Source organism: Parasteatoda tepidariorum, chromosome 1 (assembly GCF_043381705.1).
Source record: "Parasteatoda tepidariorum isolate YZ-2023 chromosome 1, CAS_Ptep_4.0, whole genome shotgun sequence".
Taxonomy (NCBI): domain Eukaryota; kingdom Metazoa; phylum Arthropoda; class Arachnida; order Araneae; family Theridiidae; genus Parasteatoda; species Parasteatoda tepidariorum.
In genome coordinates this window covers 8,928,603-8,947,038 of record NC_092204.1, presented here as the reverse complement: position 1 = coordinate 8,947,038, position 18,436 = coordinate 8,928,603, and the positions used below count along the sequence as shown (strand labels likewise).

Here is an 18,436-nt window from a genome sequence, read left to right as displayed (position 1 = left end):
ATATATAAAGTTTGGGCAAACTTAAAGGATCTCTTCAGGACGCATTCTTTTATGACAGCATTAGGAACATTTCAAAGTAAACAATAATTAACCTGAGATAAAAAAAAAATCAGTCTTTATAATAAATCTATGTCTCTAAAAAAATTTAAAAATAATGTTTCAGTATGTTTGTTAATTTTATTGCACTTTTTTTTGGAATATTTTCAAAGTAAATAAATTTTTTAATAAATGAAATAAAATACATTTTTTTAATGTTACTATTTACCCACTAACAACAAACCTGAATTTAGTTGGTGTTTTATGGAATTTTGGATGAGCAAATATAAAACTCCTTTATATTATTTGGCTCAGTTTTTAATCTTTTGTAGAAAGCATTAATTTTATTAATAATAGTATCACTGCCTGTTTTTTCTATATAATGATGTTGTTATATTCATTAGAAAAAATTTGTTTGAAAAAAGTTTTGAAATAATAGCAAAATTATTGCTAGCTTTATGAGTAGCGGTAAAACGGGAGAAGCTTTGAATTTTTACTTATTTTCTTGTTTCAGTTAAGAGTTAAAATTTAAATTTTTAAGAAAAAATAATTTATTTCTTTTCATATTAATTTTAAAAAATTCAATGATATTTTTTCTCCTTTCATAAAAACCTTTAATAGAAAAATTATGTTTGTATGAAAGACTAAAAATAAACTCATTAAGAATAAAAATAAAGTAACCTTATTTTTGGAAGTAGGAAATGATGGTCTAAATTTAGAACCTAAAGGCGTCACTTTTTTAAGTTTATTATTTTCAATAATATCTAAATGCTGGCAACATGATTATGGAAAGTATCAAAAAGTGTAGTGCTTTCACATTAATCATATTTACAAAGATAATTCAAATTATCTGTAGCTAAATCCCTATAATTACAAATCAAATTTCCTCATTTTTTTGTATATCTAAAAGAAGTGGATTTGCAATTGAGTTGATTAGGAAGAAGGTTTTTTTTATTTTTTTATTAAGAATTGTGTTCAAATCAAGTTAATTAGAAATGTTATTTGTAAAATCTAGGAATAAATAGTCTAGTTTATGTAAATCCTTGCATTTATAATTATTTTTAAAGCAATTTTCTGCATTCAACTAGGTTTAAAAAACTTTGAGTTATCCTGTTTTGAATTAAATTTTATTTTAATTTATTTTTAAAAATTTAAAAGTGCGTTATGGAAATTACGATTAATCACTAAACTCTTAGTTTTAAAAATCTTATTTGCATTAGACTGATCATTAACTATTGATGCATTCGTTAATAAAATCTTTTATGCCGTATTTAATTTTATTTTTGATATTTCCCCTATTATTAAAAAAAAAGTTTAAAAATATTATAGATACAATCGTCAGTAATAGATTTAAAATTGAAATTTGTATTTAGACCTCATGAAAAAATAGATTAATTAATAATCATACGTAATTTTTACAATTGGGGACGTTTTTAGGGTTACTTTTAATAAAACCCAAAACATCAATTAAAATGCTTTCAAACCCATGGTTTGAAAAATGTTTAATTTCATTACTGAGACTATTATTAGTATAGTTATATTTATTTTTTAAAGATCTTTGCAAATTAAGCCGTTTGTGTAGAGGTTGAGAATTTTGGCCGATATATGGATTATATCGCAAGTTAAACATTCTATAGACATATAGAGCGTTCGCCTTCCAATGAGGCAAACCGGGTTCCAATCCCAGTCGATACGAATTCCGCATCCGGCTTGCACCGACCACATTGCTGACGTGAAATATTCTCAGTGGTCATGGATTATGGTTCGGATCATGGGTTAGAGTCCCCTTGCAGTCAGGCTAACAGTGGGAGGTTTTCGGTGTCTTCCTCTCCATGTAACGCAAATACGGATTAGTTCCATCAAAAAGTCCTCCACGAAGGCAAATTTCTCCCAATACTCGATTCCGGAGTTCCCTTGTCTTCTGGATTCGGTTCAAAATTACAAGACTATGGAGTCGAAGATTAGTAGTCGTAAACGCATAAAACTGGGTCGGCTGTTCAAAGACGATTATAAAATAAAATAAAAAGAGGGGGAATTGAATAAAAAATAGCACTGGTGAGATATTGACTGGTTAATCAACATTTATCCTTGCATTTAAGTTTAACTTTCGAATTATTAGCGTATAGTTTAAACTAAGGAATTATTAGTTTATAGTTTAAACCATAGGTTGCTAACACTTGAAGCAGAAGACCAAAAAAAAATTGAAAACTATAAATTTTTTTTTAGAAAAATCTCTTAAGCCACGTCCAAGAGCGACAAGGGAAAAATGTGTAATTAAGAAAAAGTAGCAAAGATATAGTATAGATGGATTGATATAATACTTATTTCTATAATTTGATTTAAAAAAAAGCGGATAAAAACTTTTTTGTGCTAGCATTATAGTCGAGATGAAATTTTGTCAAAAGTCTCAACAGTTTTCTAATTGAAAAGATTAGAAGTATAAACACGTAATAGAATTTTTTTCTCATTAAATATTTTCGACTCTAAAAAACTTATAAAAATGAAGAAAGAAAAGAGCTTAATATTTGAATTAAATTCTCAAATAACGCGTTAAAAGAGAACAAACTTACTTTTTTGCACATTTTTTGTAAATGCTAATTCCAATTTCCATTTAATTTCTAAATCCTTCTATTTCAAAACCGTTATAGTAATTAAATTTGCTTAACCATCCAGAAAATGAAAGATTTATGCATGAAAGGAAATCGCTACATTCGCAATGTCACACTCGAGATCAAGATTTGGAACTACTTTTCGAAAAAAAGAGATTTAAATCTTCCAGGATTTGGCGACGTCTAGAGATCATATTTACTTTTCTTATTATGATCGGATTTCAGCGGATTTTGAATATTTTCATGCAGAATTCAATACGTTTTTTAGTAAATTAAAGAAAAAAGTCATCAAAAATAAGACTGTTTTGTAGTCTCGTGACCTTTTTTTTAAAAAAAAAATAATTTTTTTAGACAGAGTTGTGCGAAGCAGAATTTTGAAATTGTACCTGAGATAAGTTATTTCTATAGGTCTTGCAGTACTTTTCTTGTATATATACTGAGATATTTTTATTGCGAAATGCCTGTCTGAAGTTTAGATCGTTGGAGGAAGTATAGTGTAATTGCCACTATAAATATTAAAATACCAATTCACTAGTATATATAAGACATGTTAACTCGATTCTATCTTGAGGTACCTTTTGATAGATGAAGGTTGACATAGTCGATAATTAAAGCCCTTCATTGGTGACCCGGACGCGATATGAAATCATGATTTTTTAAACAGTATAATGTAAAGAGGATAAGCAAATATTATCCTAATAACCAGATTATGTAAGATTGTTATATGCTTGTACGTAATCAAAGTTATTTATTTGCTTAATGGTTGAATATTATACACAATTTTATTTTGTGCATGTCAGCAACAAAAACATTTTTTATATTTTCTACAATGGATAGAAGAGTTAATGTAAACATTTCATGGTCCATCTAACGCAAAGGCTTTAGGTTTTTTTTTTCAAAACGCAGATAATTAAAATATAAAGGATAAGCTAAGGACATCACTGTACAATTTAATTCCGTGCTTGTCTTTAAACTCTACTTGGGTGTATAAATTGAAGAATGTAATAAAGATGTAAAATAAAATGATCTGAAATATTTTAAATTTACACAATATAATAAAAAAAATTTCCTATTTAAATTATTATAAAATTAATTTTACTGGGTTATTTAAAAATATGGGACCTAAAAACAAACAAGGAAAAATGAACTGAGGAAAAAAACGAGATGCCGAGAAGAAATTGTTCACAATGTTCAAATAATGTTCAAAGTTTAAAATGTTCATATGTTCAAATTGTTCACAATAATTATTTTTGGATTTTATTAACATAAAAAATTAAAATTAACTTTAGTCTTTTTAAGTTTCAAGTTAAGTTACTTACTATTAGCTTAGAATGACTGTTTTCTTAACTTCTAAGCTAATATGTCATTTTCCTGGCATTCAAAATTTGGTAAATTTCTGTTTAATTTTTTTTCTTGAACAAATGTCAATAAACTACACTGCTGTCTGTAAGATATTAATAAGTGTAACTGAATAAATATACAAAACAAATTTAGATCATTTTGAAGATTTTAAATTTGAAGAAAAAATTTTTCTCCAAATTGACATGTTATGTCCTTAAATTAATATATAATCAAGGTATTGTACCACTTATTTCATATGCTTCAGGATCTTGGGGAAACTCTTTGAGAAAGAAGATAAATATTAGAATCCTTAGAAGAACTCAAAGAAGAATTCTTCTACGTATTATTCGGGGATATAGAACTGTTAGTTATGATGCGGTCTTTGTTATCGCTGGTCTTCCGCCTATTGATTTAATTATCTTAAATAATCTTGAATTAAAGGAGAAGATAAAAGACAACGATTGTCTAACCCTGGACGGGAAGCTTCCTATTTCATGTTTGCCCCACCCAGCATGCAGGAAACCTGTTATAATTATTCCTTATGTAAATAATGTTTTTCAGGAATATAAAACTATCTGCTTTACGGATGGTAGTAAGCTTGATGGAAGGGTTGGTCTTGCTTTTGTAATTTATGAAAATGGAACAGAGAAGGTTACTGCCAAGCACCGACTACATAATGAATGTACTGTTTTCCAGGCTGAACTTTTGTGTATAAACCTGGTTGTTAAGTGGATACAAAATTCTTTTAGTGAAAACCAAATTTTTAAATATCTCATTTGTACAGATTCTCTTTCTTCACTTTTTCTTTTGCGTGACACGACTTCTACTGAGAAGCTTGTGGTGGAAATTCACTCGATTTTGAACGCTCTTGAAAACGTAACTATTCATTTTTCTTACGTTCGTGGCCATAGCGGTATTTTGGGCAATGAAAGAGCAGACCAATTGGCTAGGGAAGCTACGTGTGGTGAAATAGACTTAAGGGTGTCTGTTCCAGCTTCTCACTGGAAGCGCATCGCTAGAGATAAAATCATTGCGGACTGGAATGCAGAATTTCTTGCTTCGCCTCGGTCGCTCTGGACGAAAAGGTTCTTTCCATCCATTTTTCACCGTTTGCAATGTAAATTCTTTGCAACTGATTTTAAATTGACCCAAATTTTAACAAACCATGGAAATTTTAAAAGATATTTATTTCGTTTCCATCTGCAGACCAGTGGAATTTGTGCTTGCGGTGATGCTGATGAAGATGCTGAACATATTCTTCTTCACTGTAGTCTCCATGCGAGTGCCCGAATGAATTTAAAGACTGATTTGAGACGTCTTTCAATTTGTTGGCCACCTGTCTTATCAGAACTGGTCAAAAGTATTGAAAGTCTTGCGGCTATGCGGAATTTTGTTTTTAATGTAAATTTGTAAATTTTTCTTCTTTTTGTCTTCTACTTAACTGTAAGCCTCATGCTATACTTTGTGGTGCATGAGGAGTTTTAAGTCGTTTAAATAAAAATAAAATAAAAAATTGACATGTTTCCTAAGAATCACCCATTTAACAGTTAATTTGCTTAAAAATATAGGGCTAAAAAAAGAAAGAAAATCCTGTGAAGTAAATTAAAGTCTCCTGGCCAATAAATAAAACCTGAAGAAGAAAAAGTATAAATAATAAAAAAAAATTGAAGAAAAATATATAATGAGCAGATATTATATAAATAAAAAAAACAGCATAAATCAACTAATGGTAATCGTTCATCGAATTCTATCACAGATAAAATTCTGAAAGGGGAGTAACGTGGTGTAACTGCCACTATAAATATAAAAATACCAAATCACTAGTATATAAGACATGTTAACTTGATTCTATCTATCTAGTCTATAAATAAATCCCATCAAAAACTCCAACGTTGTTTGCCAGTAAAAACTAATCCTGATAATTCACAGTAAAAAGTACCGGTACTCAAATTAACAGTACTTTTTCGTGAAAACTCATTTCTTGGCGTTTAAAATTTATGGTAAAAATAAATAAAAAAAATAAGTGAAGAATACGAGAATCCTGATAAGCTATCACGCAAATCCCTCACTAGCATTACACACTGTGGATAGTTTAAAAATCAGATTACATATACTAGAACTGGTGGTAGCTATATTAGTATTTACTATTTTCCTGGTATAAATTAAAAAACTTTGTAAAAATTTAAGTATACGGTAGCAAGTGAATTTTACATTATAATTTGCGGCAAAAGTTACTTATCTAATAATCATTATGAATTGTTGCAAACTAAGCTATATTTGCATATGTAGTACTGAGGGGCTTTTAAATTACCGGCTATGTCAACCTTCATCTATCAAAAGTTAACTCAAGATAGAATCAAGTTACCGCGTCTTATATACTAGTGAATTGGTATTTAATATTTATAGTGGTAGTTACGCGACAATATTCCCATACTAGAATGTTATCTGTGATATAATTCGAAGAACGAATACCACTAGTTGATTTATGCTGTTTATTTTAATTTATATCAATTTTGCTCGTTATATTTTCATTTTTTTTTTCGTTCATAGCATTTTACTCATTTTTTTCTTCTTAATTTTTGTTTATATCATTTCGCTCATTACTTTTTTTTTCTTCTTCAATATTGTTTGGTGACCGGGAAGTGACTTAACACATTGTCGTCTCCCGGGCACTTCTTTGGCACCGTATTTTGAAATTCGCCAATCTTACATTCGCCAAGTCGGGTTTCAAATTTTCTCGCGAAAATCTTCGAATATTAATTCGCGCATGTTTCACTTGCGACATACGATTTAAAAAACGCATGAGTGAACATGAGGTGTGAATAAATTTAGCTGCTTTAAAANAAAAAAATAAGTGAAGAATACGAGAATCCCGATAAGCTATCACGCAAATCCCTCACTAGCATTACACACTGTGGATAGTTTAAAAATCAGATTACATATACTAGAACTGGTGATAGCTATATTAATATTTACTATTTTCCTGGTATAAATTAAAAAACTTTGTAAAAATTTAAGTATACGGTAGCAAGTGAATTTTACATTATAATTTGCGGCAAAAGTTACTTATCTAATAATCATTATGAATTGTTGCAAACTAAGCTATATTTGCATATGTAGTACTGAGGGGATTTTTAATTACCGGCTATGTCAACCTTCATCTATCAAAAGTTAACTCAAGATAGTATCAAGTTACCGCGTCTTATATGCTAGTGAATTGGTATTTAATATTTATAGTGGTAGTTACGCGACAATATTCCCCTTCTAGAATGTTATCTGTGATAGAATTCGATGAACGAATATCACTAGTTGATTTATGCGGTTTATTTTAATTTATATCAATTTTGCTCATTATATTTTCATTTTTTTTTTCGTTTATAGCATTTTGCTCATTTTTTCTTCTTAGTTTTTGTTTATATCATTTCGCTCATTACATTTTTTTCTTCAATTTTGTTTGGTGACCGGGAAACTTTATTTACATCATCGGATATTTCTTTTCCTCGAGCAGTATTTTTTTGAGCAAATCAACTGTTTAATGTGGACCATCAATCAATGTTGACAAGTTCTTATCACGTCCGCAAGTCACCATTGAGGGGTTGTATTTCTCGACAATGTCAGCCTTCATCTGTCAAAAGGTTCCTCAATATAGAATCAAGTCAACATGTCTTACATACTAGTGATTTTGGTATTTAATATTTGTAGTGGTAGATACGCCGCAGTACAAATGTAAACGAGACACTATGTCTATTTCAACTTGGTTCAATTCAAATTCGGTTAAGAACAATTTTAAATAGGCCGGGATAGCCTTGGCGGTGGGCACATGTCTGAGAGTTCATGGGTTCGAACCCCTCCTGCCGAAGACTCCCCGTGTAGTAAAATGACTGCACGTTAAATCTGTCGAGTCACAAATGTCCTCCAGTCCCGCAGTGGACTGATCGTTAAGACACGGTTCCCAGCGGATCACCGAAGTCAAGCATCACTGGCTACGGTCAGTGTGCGGGTGGGTGACCACTTGGATCANTAAATCTGTCGAGTCACAAATGTCCTCCATGTTCCCATAACTAATCAAACCTCTGGGGGTACTGGATTGGAGATCGATCGCTCTCTGATTCTGGTCAAAATTGCGATCTGTGGATGAATGAATGGATGTATGAATGGGTCCGCCCTATAAACGGGTGTGTCGAATGGTGGGGCAGAAGTCGAATTCTTGGGCATAGATGGCGCCACTGGAAAACAAGAACAATCACAGCCCCTCTGCCTAAACAGGCATACGTAAACAACAAGAACAATTTTAACTTTCGCTAATTTGTCACCAACTTTAAAATGAGTTTTATGCCGTGCGTATTATAAATACGGGAATAGATTTAATGTGCAATTTAATTTTGTTTCGATACTTAAATAAGTCTTGGTTAATCAAGGACTTCATGGGGAAAAAAATTCTGGTAAAACTATATCTGAATAGTAATGGCATTTACGGTAAATAAAACCCTAATTCTGGTTAATAAAACCAAAATATATGGTACTTAAACCACTCATTCAGTAATTTTTTCGTTCTCACTGCGACTTTTTAATCTGGTTTTCGAAATTATAGTTCTCATTACAACAATAATAAAGTAATAAACTCAAATCATTTAACCGAATCAATATTTTAATTCATGCTCTAAGGTACCATGATTAAATCACCAAATTTTATCACATATTACAAAATCATATTTTTTATCGTTAATTTTACCGAAATCACTGCCAAAGGACGTCGGATAAAATTACTGAATTTCCAAAACAACGAAAACACGATAAATTTTTATATATTCTAGAGTGGTTTTCTTTTTTTTCTTCTAATTTATTTAATTCAATTCGTTAGTAAGGAACTGCAAAACAGGAAGAATTTAACACAGTACTGCTCATCTTCACTGTGTAATAAATATTGGGGAGAATCGATTTTTAACGTTGAATTGTAGTACTCATCTTAGTAATCTTCGAAACATAAAAGGAGCAATCATCATTTTTCTTTCTTTTTTTTTTTTTGAAAAATTCATATGAACCGTTCTTTTGTCTTGGACTTCATGTATCCTTTAATTTATTAAAAAAAGTAATTTTAAAATAATGAACTTCATTATAAAACCACCTTTGTCTAAAACGGTAATTTAGTTATAAAAATGTGAAATTTTCATGAGGTGAAAAAATTTCTTTTAAATTACGATGAAGAATATTATAAACTTAATTTTTTTTAAAAAAATTTCGGCGAACAATAACATAAGCTTTTAAAAAAAGTTTATGATATTGCTCATTGTGATTTAAAATAAACTTTAATGAAAAGTAAGCTTCCGTAAACGTTAGTTTTAAGTTAATTTAAAGCTAATTGCTGCATTCAGAATTTTAAAACAACAAAACAGAAATTTTATTCGTAATAAAAAGACATTTTCTTTAGATAAAAATTCATTTGCTTACAAATTGCATATTTGTTTAAACAAAAAGTGTGATTTTTTAAATTGTTCCTCTTATCAGTTTTAAGATATTTTCTACTCGTTATTTCCTTGCTTTCAAAGTTCTTTTGTAAAATATATATTGATATTAATTCGAATTCTTTTTAAAATGTAATTATTTTAAAATTGCATTATTAACTAAAAAAGCTAAGACTCAAGACAACTAGAGATATTAACTTTAATTCTATAGTAATTTTCTAAAATCTTTTTTAAAATAAATGTATTTTTAGGAAACGAATATTTTATCAGAATAGTCTATGTTATAAAAAGATATATTATATAAAAAGATATATATTATAAAAAAACATAAATGAATAGCATTAAAGCCTGCTAAGGAAAACATTTTACATATTTAAAAATAATTCAAAAAATATATTTATTATTATGCTAAAATATGCGAATTTATTAATAATGTTTTACATTTTATAACCCGTCGTTGAATAGCCGACCCAATTTTAAGAGTTTACGACTACTAATGTTCAACTCAGTAGCCTTGAAATTTTGAACCCACCAGAAGACAAGGGAACTCCTGGATCGAGTATTGGGAGAAAATTTGCTTTCGTGGAGGACTTTTTGATGGAGCTAACCGCCTTTGTGTTACATGGAGAGGAAAACCACAAGAACCTACCACGATGAGCCAGGCAGCAAAGGAATATAAAATTTATATTTCTTTGATAGGATTTACATCAAGCACCATATATGGATTTATTTTCAGACTAATCGATCTTTTAGCAATCATTTTTTATTTCAATTTATAACCATCGTTGAACAGCTGACCCAACNGAAGACAAGGGAACTCCTGGATCGAGTATTGGGAGAAAATTTGCCTTCGTGGAGGACTTTTGATGGAGCTAACCGCATTTGTGATCTCACATACACTAGGAACATGGAGAGGAAAACCACGAGAACCTACCACGGTTAGCCTGACGGCAAGGGGACTCTAACCCACGATCCGTCTACCGCTGAAGATATTTCATGCGAGCGCTGTGGTCGATGCAAGCCGGATGCGGAATTCGTATCGAATAATAATTGAGAGTAAAAATAATTGAGATACATAATAATTGAGAAGTAAAAATATTTGAGATATATAATAATTGAGAAGTAATTGTAATAATGCTTAATAAAATTACAATTACTTCGCAATTTTTACCTAAGCTATTAATATGTTTTAAATTGCTATTTTAAAGCAAGGATGAAATATTTCGCTGATGCAGATGTTGAAATATTTTTCATGCTGCTACATTCCAACTAAAACATTTTCTAGATTACATCAAAGAAACATTTTTGAGTGCTGTAAGCAGATTAAAAAAGTCTCTGAATTCTAAATAAGATGAAAACTGTTTGCTTTTAGGTACGTTCAAAGTTTTAATATTACAAGAAAGTTTTATTTTACTGTAACAATTTTCATTTGTAAGGTCTAGAAAATCAAATAGAATGTAATATTTATGACATTTATAGAAAAGAGAATATATTTGTTAGTTGTTTTTAAAATAAATGAAAAAAATAAAATTACATAAATTAAATTAATTTAATATGAATCTTTCTACATTGATTTATAGCTCAAACCTTAAAATAAATTTTATTGATAATTAAACGATACAAAAAATCATTCTTGTCAATATCTTGTATCTCTTTATATTAGGAATAGTAGTATAGTAGGATTAGTAGTATATGAGTAGTATAGTAGGAGTAGTAGGATATAGTAGGATTTCAAATTATTATGTGTAAAATTATAATAATTTGTGAAGCGCTTTATTTTTCTAAGAAATTACACTTTATTTTTTCCAAGAAAATACACTGGCAAAGCGACAAAATCAAATTTCATTTTTACATTTTACCAATTTCGAATATTTTCGAACTTCAAGGCACTTATGTTTTTTTTTTTTAAATATTTCATAATAGATCTATAAGTTATCTTTGAATGTTTGTTTTTCAAATTTCTTGGTACAAATTAATTTTTTTGTGCTTTTCAAGAGAAGTACGCAGTACTATGGATTCTACTGTGAGGTTTTGTTACTAAAGAAAATCATTTCTAAAATTACTTTTCATATAATACAACCACTTTTCACTATTTCTTTTATGGTTCAGTATGTGAGAAAAATTATTTTTTAAAAAACGAGTACTGAAAAAACGATGAACGAGTAGTTCTGAAGATTGATTTCGATTTCAGAACTGAGAGTATTTTTTTCATGTTGGCTGGTCTGTAACAAGCTTCATATAATTAATTTTTGAAGCTTAACCACTTGTCATACGCAAAGCAAATCTGTGAAAAATGTTTTGAGACTTGATGTCGAAAGCATAAAAAGTTTGCATGTGGTGGTAAAAAAAATCAATTACGTAAAATTGACCGGTATGTTTCCTGATAATGTATTATTTTAGTTTGATAATGACTTATAATATCCCACATCTGATTTTTATCAGATTCTGACTGACTGTTCTGACCATTTCGACTGACTATTAAAACATATTCATAAAACATGCAAGAATCAATGTTAATCATTAATAATGATCAGTTTTAGTTTCTTTTTTAAAATGATTCAGTTTCAAAAATGTCTAGAATTTGAAAATCACTCAGTTTAATTTATGCGCGCTTTGATAATGCTTAATTTAATATATTTTTGATTGTAATGATTTTTATAATGATTAATAAACATGAGTGTAATAATTTAATTTAATTATAATTAATTTTTAGAATAATTTATAATTAATTTTCAAATTAATTTATAATTAATTTTCAAATTAATTTATAATTAATTTTTGATTTTATAGTTTATTTTAAACTTAATGCCAACAGAAACTTTTAATGCCAAAGAATTTTCATATAATTAAAAAAAAATTTTAATGCCAATTATTTTTAGCATCGTTTTATTTACTTATTTATTGTATTTGAAGCAGGAATGAAACTTACTATATAGTATGAGCTGAAAATTTATATTCTGATTTGTTTCAAATATAAATTACTAAGCACCTAGGTAAAATTTTAATAGACATTAATTAATCTTAATATTTTGGTAATTTTTAAAGAATAAAATCCGTTCCACGCATTTTTTATTTATTTCTATTTAATTATAATTCTAGCATATGATTTTTGGCTCCTTTGAATAAAATGTACTCTAAATAATTTTATTTGATTATAAAATAAGATTTGAAAATTTAGCATTTGGAAGACCCAAATTGCACAAAATACATAAAAAGGATCGAAACATCAAAACTGTAACTTATAACTTATTTCACAACGTAAAACTGCTTTTTTTATTTTACGAGCATACCATACCTAAGAATAAGGTTAAATTATAAATTAACCATGTAATTCTTGACCTGATGAAAAACTTCATTCGCTTCAAAAATATATGAAAAGGAAATAATAGTTGACATGGCTCAAGAGCTTCAAAAATAGGCACCTATTTTCAAGACTTGCCAAATGTGAATGAGATGAAGCAAAAGTGATTTGAAATATAAAACGTAAGGTTGCCAACGAAAAATAGGGAAATGAAGATGAGAAACAAAACTAGAAAAACCACAGAAATCGAGAGAGAAACTGTGGTTTTACTATAAAATTTAGACTGCTAATTTATTTTTGTTTTTTAATTTAATTTTGTTTTTCCAGTTTTGTTGACAATCTTACGTTTTATATTTCAAATCACTTTTGTTTCCTCTCATTTATTCTTATAAAGTTTTGAAAACTCTTATAAAGTTTTGAGCACTATGAGAAAAGCGACCGTATCACGAATTACAATTCTATATTTTATATGTGTACTTTTCTTTTATGACAATAGATTTCGGTTATGATAGTAGATTTTAAGGATTGTTTCAGATTTTGTATTATTTTTCAATTACGGAACTAAGTTTAAAAATTATCTAGTGAATTAATTAATTTATGAAGTAAATACAATGAAGAAGTTGGAAAGAATTAGAAAATAAAGTAAATATTTGTAAAAGAAAGAATAAAAAAGACAAGTTAAGATTAAACTAAGAAATATCACACTTTTTTTCATTTCTTCATCACATTTCCTGAAATTAGAATATACGTAGATTTAATTAAATTAACATTAACCTTCCTAATTGGAATTAATTTTAATTAAATTTTAATCTTTCAGAAAAAAGTGACTATAAAAAGGAAAGTTTGCCGTGGCTTATTCTTAAGCTTAAGAATAGATAAAATCGCAATTTTAACTTGGCCATGTTTCACAATGTGTTTTGAGTAAATTACTGCTTATGTCATACCTCGTGAAAGTTTCTAATTACATGTGATCTCATCTCCTCCGTTAAATGCAGAAAATTTCTCTTAAAGACTACCCTAAACAATTTACTGTGTGCTTCTTTTTGAGCTATGATTATTTAATGTTTAAATCTATTAAGAATTGCTTAATTAAAAAAAATCCATGCCCCCTTTCTAAAATTTTCATACAAGAATTGCCTCTGCTGTTTATAAAACGTTAAAGTTTTAAAATTTTCTAATCGTTAATGATTTTGGGAAAATGAAGAGAAATGGTCACCAATTCGCGGAAGTCAAAATGATATCATTCATAAAAATCACATTTTTACTGTCCTCAAAAATGTATTTATACATTTTAAGTGCTTTTTTTTAAATTTAGATTAACGCAATTAGATATTTTATATTTTTATTACTATTCCTTTAAAAGAAAGGAAGAAATCTAAATAAATAAAATTAAAATTTAATACTAATTAAAATTAAAATTTTCTAATCGTTATTTTAATTAATTAATTAAAATTTTCCACTAAATCCACAAAAAATTAATTAATCCACTAAATTAAAATTTTCTAATCGTTAATGATTTTGGGATAATAAAGAGAAAGGCTCACCAATTCGTGGAAGTCAAGATGATATCATTCATAAAAATCACGTTTTTACTGTCCTCAAAAATTTATTTATACATTTTAAGTGTTTTTTTTTTTTAAATTTAGATTAACGCAATTATATATTTTATTACTATTCCTTTGAAAGAACGGAAAAACTCTAAATAAATAAAATTGTGAAGAAATTTGTTGGCAGATTACACTTAACTATTTTTATTAATACGTAACTACTACATGAATTCGAATAACATTGTAATATACAGGGAGTGGACAAAATAATGGATAAAATTTCTGTACTAATACATTTTATGTGTATTTCTCCAGAAGTACTTGACAAATTCTTACACATCTTCAGAAATGTTCAAATTATGCGGTTTCTCATGCATATCAGCTAAGTTTTAAGCTTTTAGAGGTTTCAGGGACAGATAATAAACTGCAAACTGAAAATGATGTTTTTGGACACCCTATGCCAACAACTGTAATAAGAGATTTGCAGTTTGAGACAGTTATGTTGGTTATAATATGCAGTCAATTTTTCGCTATAACTTTAAGAATATTCAAAAAAGTTAAGTAAAATATTTAAAGCAATTGAAAATTAATTATAAACTGGATTTTTTTTTTTACATTTGAAAAAATTTCGTTTATAACAGCACAAAATGTAAGTAATTAACGTAGTTCTTTTATGCTGGGAAAAATTTATTATTTTTCTTTTAATTTTGTAGTGAATTGTATTTGGCAACTAAAGAAAATCAAATTTGAATATCTTAAAAATTTAAAGTGTTTCAGCAAATTTTAAGTAGTTTTCGCATGTTTTAAAAAAATGCTGAAAATGATAAGGGGTATTCCCCAGATTTCATTTTCCACTATTAAACAAGATTTATTTTATTATTAAATAACGTTTATGGTAAGGTATTATCGTTTATTATTAAATTCTGTCTTATGACGCAAAATAATATTTTGAGAAAACCCTTATTTTGAGCTTTTTTTAAATAGTATGAAAACTACTTTGAAAATAGCTTTAAGCTTTTCAAATTTTTAAGATATTTAAATCGGACTTTTTTTCATTAGTTGCCAAATACGATTCGCTACAAAATTTTTAAAAAAATTCACTCATGCGCAGTATTAAAGAACTACTTTTATTACTCATATCATGCGCATTTTGAATGAAATTTTTCTCATATTTTAAAGCGAGGATTTTATAATTTTACATTGCACTGAAAATTTTATTAGTTTTTCTCAAAAAATGTCCATATTTCTATTAATATTTAGGCTAGACTAACGACATTTTGTGTATTTATTTCACATAGTGACCAAAATAGCTGTAACAAATTACAAATCAATTGCTACATTTTTTCGCATAGGGTGTCCAGAAATATTATTTTTCGTTTGTAATTTATTGTTGGTCCTTCAAACCACTAAAAGCTTTAAACTTCATTGATATACGTGAAACATTGCCTGATCTAAGCACTTCCGAAGTTATAAAATAATTCGTTGATCATATCTGGAGATATATAAAAAATTGTAATCCATTGTTTTGTTCACTCCCTGTGGTATTTATTTATATAGCATAAAAATAGCATGTTCTAAAGATGTTGCTCTTGCTGGTCTATGATTTGTTATTGGATAAAAAAATCGTGCGATTGGTTTCTAATAAACAAGGAAATTTCGAAAATATTATAACGCCACCAAAATTAATGTAATAAAATTATGACAGTATTCATCAGTAATTTGTTAGTTCTTATTTAAATCTGTTTTTAATGAGTTCTGTTTCGTTTATAAAGATATTTAATATGCTTTCGTTAAAGCATATTTTTAATTATTTCTACTTATTTGACTATTTATATTTAACTTATTTTGTCATTCCAGCTACGACTGTTATATTTTTATTAAAATGATGTATTACATTTTTCGACAATTTTATTCTAACTTAAAGTCATACAATTGAAATTAATGTTTCTTCATTACAGTGAAAAGTAACTATATTCTTTTTTTTTATATCAAAAAGTTATATTACTTTATTACATTCTTGACAACATTTCGCGATAAACTCATTAAACAGTAAAGAAATTAAATTTAATTCATGATTAACTTTACTTACTTTTAGTATACATTTTGTGAAAACTGTACACAATTAGCGCATGCAATTAAAATAATTATTACGAATCATATATTTAAATTTGAAATGAACTAAAAGAAGTTAATTGATACCAATAAATTACCAATAAATAGTCACTTTGAAGAATAACATCTAACGAGTTTTCAAACTTACAGAAATTTAAATAAAAATTTAAGCAAGAAGTTGAGAGACAAAGTTGTTGAGATAATTGAGCAGAGTGTTTTTTGTTTTTTTGTTTTTTTTGTTTTGTTAAATTTAAAGTTAATTTCAAATTTCGACCCAACAGATGTGAGAACGGCGTTCGTTGAACTAAAACTCGGTTAAAGGAATAAAACATTTTGGGATGTTTTAATTGGGTAGTTATAAATTTGTTTATGAATTTATTATTTTGATTCATAAATTTTGATTATTGATTACTGTTTGATAATTTTCAATAATGTTGATTTATAAATCTGTTATGCTTTAAGGTACAAAAGCGATTTTTAAGCAATCGTAAGGATTAGAGAGTGGCTGAGAGCAGCCTCTTAGTTTTATCATTTTTTTTTTTTTTTTTACAATATTTATCTTTTGTTCGTTTTGTATTTAGTTTTGTATATAGTATAAAGTGTATTCATTATAACTAAAGAAAAATTAAGGCAAACAGAAATAATCATTTAATAAATTATGAAGGCATCAGTTTCAAAATTAAAGAGTGAAATTCAGAAAACGTTTCATATGTGAAACATTTATTGATAATAGATATTTTTTAGCTTAATAAATGCGTATTTATGATACGAATGTCATAATTTAAGTTATTCGAACAATGGCTTTCGTAATAATAATTTAATTAGAATTATAATATTACGGAATTGAATAAAAAGGTTTTTATTAGTTTATTTTATTTATAATATTTTAAATCTAAACCTTTACTATTATAAATTCTTTCATCTAGATCTTAGACTGCTGGTTTGTCATATTTTAATCTCACATTACGAGTTTCGGAGTCACTAAAATTTTACTAGATCGTTTTTTTTCTTTTAAGGACATGAAAATAATATAACTTCTTTGCAGATTCTTTTAGCCTACATTTAGTATACTTTAACATGCGTTATTTATATTTATATATTATTTATATTTATATATTATTTATATTTATATATTATTTATATTTATATATTATTTACATTTATATATTATTTTTATTTATATATTATTTATATTAAAATATAAAAGTAATACTTACCATTATAGTTACGACAGCATATACCTAATAGAAAGATAGTGTATGCAACAGCTCGTATCCACATTATTGGACAAAATTAAAATCCTAAGCTTTGTCAAATGTTACTTTTGGCTTCAATTTTTTGTGCAAGAAAAACTGAAATAAACTTTCACGTCAAAAACTTCAAATGGTATTTTTGTCATCTTGTCTTTTTATATAATTTAATTACATTTCATACGCTTGTGCAACACGATGCGAAATCTCTAAAAAAACAGTTTTCAAAATTTGTCTTTTTTTATTTGAAAACATTAATCCATCAAATGTTCTTATGTGTTCCTTGGCGAAAGAAAAAAAAATAACTCGCCAAGTACGCAACAAGTTAAACCAGGCAAACACGTGAGATCAAGTGAAATTGTTTCTTGTGCTAAGAGGTGAGTTTGGCGGGGAAAAAAACTTGGCACTTCGCCCCCTTTGGAGTTGAGGAAACGACTGGAGTCCCGAAAACTCCACTCGATCCTGTTAGGGGGGAATTCTGCGCATGCGCCCTATTTCCTACCGCAGAGGTGAGGAAAGTCCGATTCTTCATCGGATGTAGAACTTTTATTTAACTTTCAGTTTTAGCTTTTGTTTCCCGAGTTCCGGCGCGAAGATGGATGCTTTTGTTACTTTTGGAGATAAAAGTTAATTGAATATGGAGAAAATATTTGCCTCCGACAAAAGCAAACATCTGAATGTTTAATTAAAATTATAATTAGTTTGTTACGAAATGTAAAGCACTAATGAATGTATTCTGATGCTAATTTATAAACGTTTCTGGGTTTTAGCTTATCTG

The 18,436-nt window shown here is 27.9% G+C and overlaps 1 protein-coding gene across 1 annotated transcript in view; it reads right to left on the bottom strand.

Moving 5' to 3' along the window:
• Positions 1-17,827, bottom strand: part of LOC107444320 (cell adhesion molecule Dscam1-like) — a 159,371-nt gene extending 141,544 nt beyond the window's left edge. Inside the window, exon 1 of the mRNA XM_071177538.1 lies at positions 17,626-17,827. Coding sequence (XP_071033639.1) covers positions 17,626-17,689 — 64 coding nt within the window. The 5' untranslated portion in view covers positions 17,690-17,827. The remainder of the gene's footprint in view (positions 1-17,625) is intronic.
• Between the last annotated feature and the right edge of the window lie 609 nt (positions 17,828-18,436).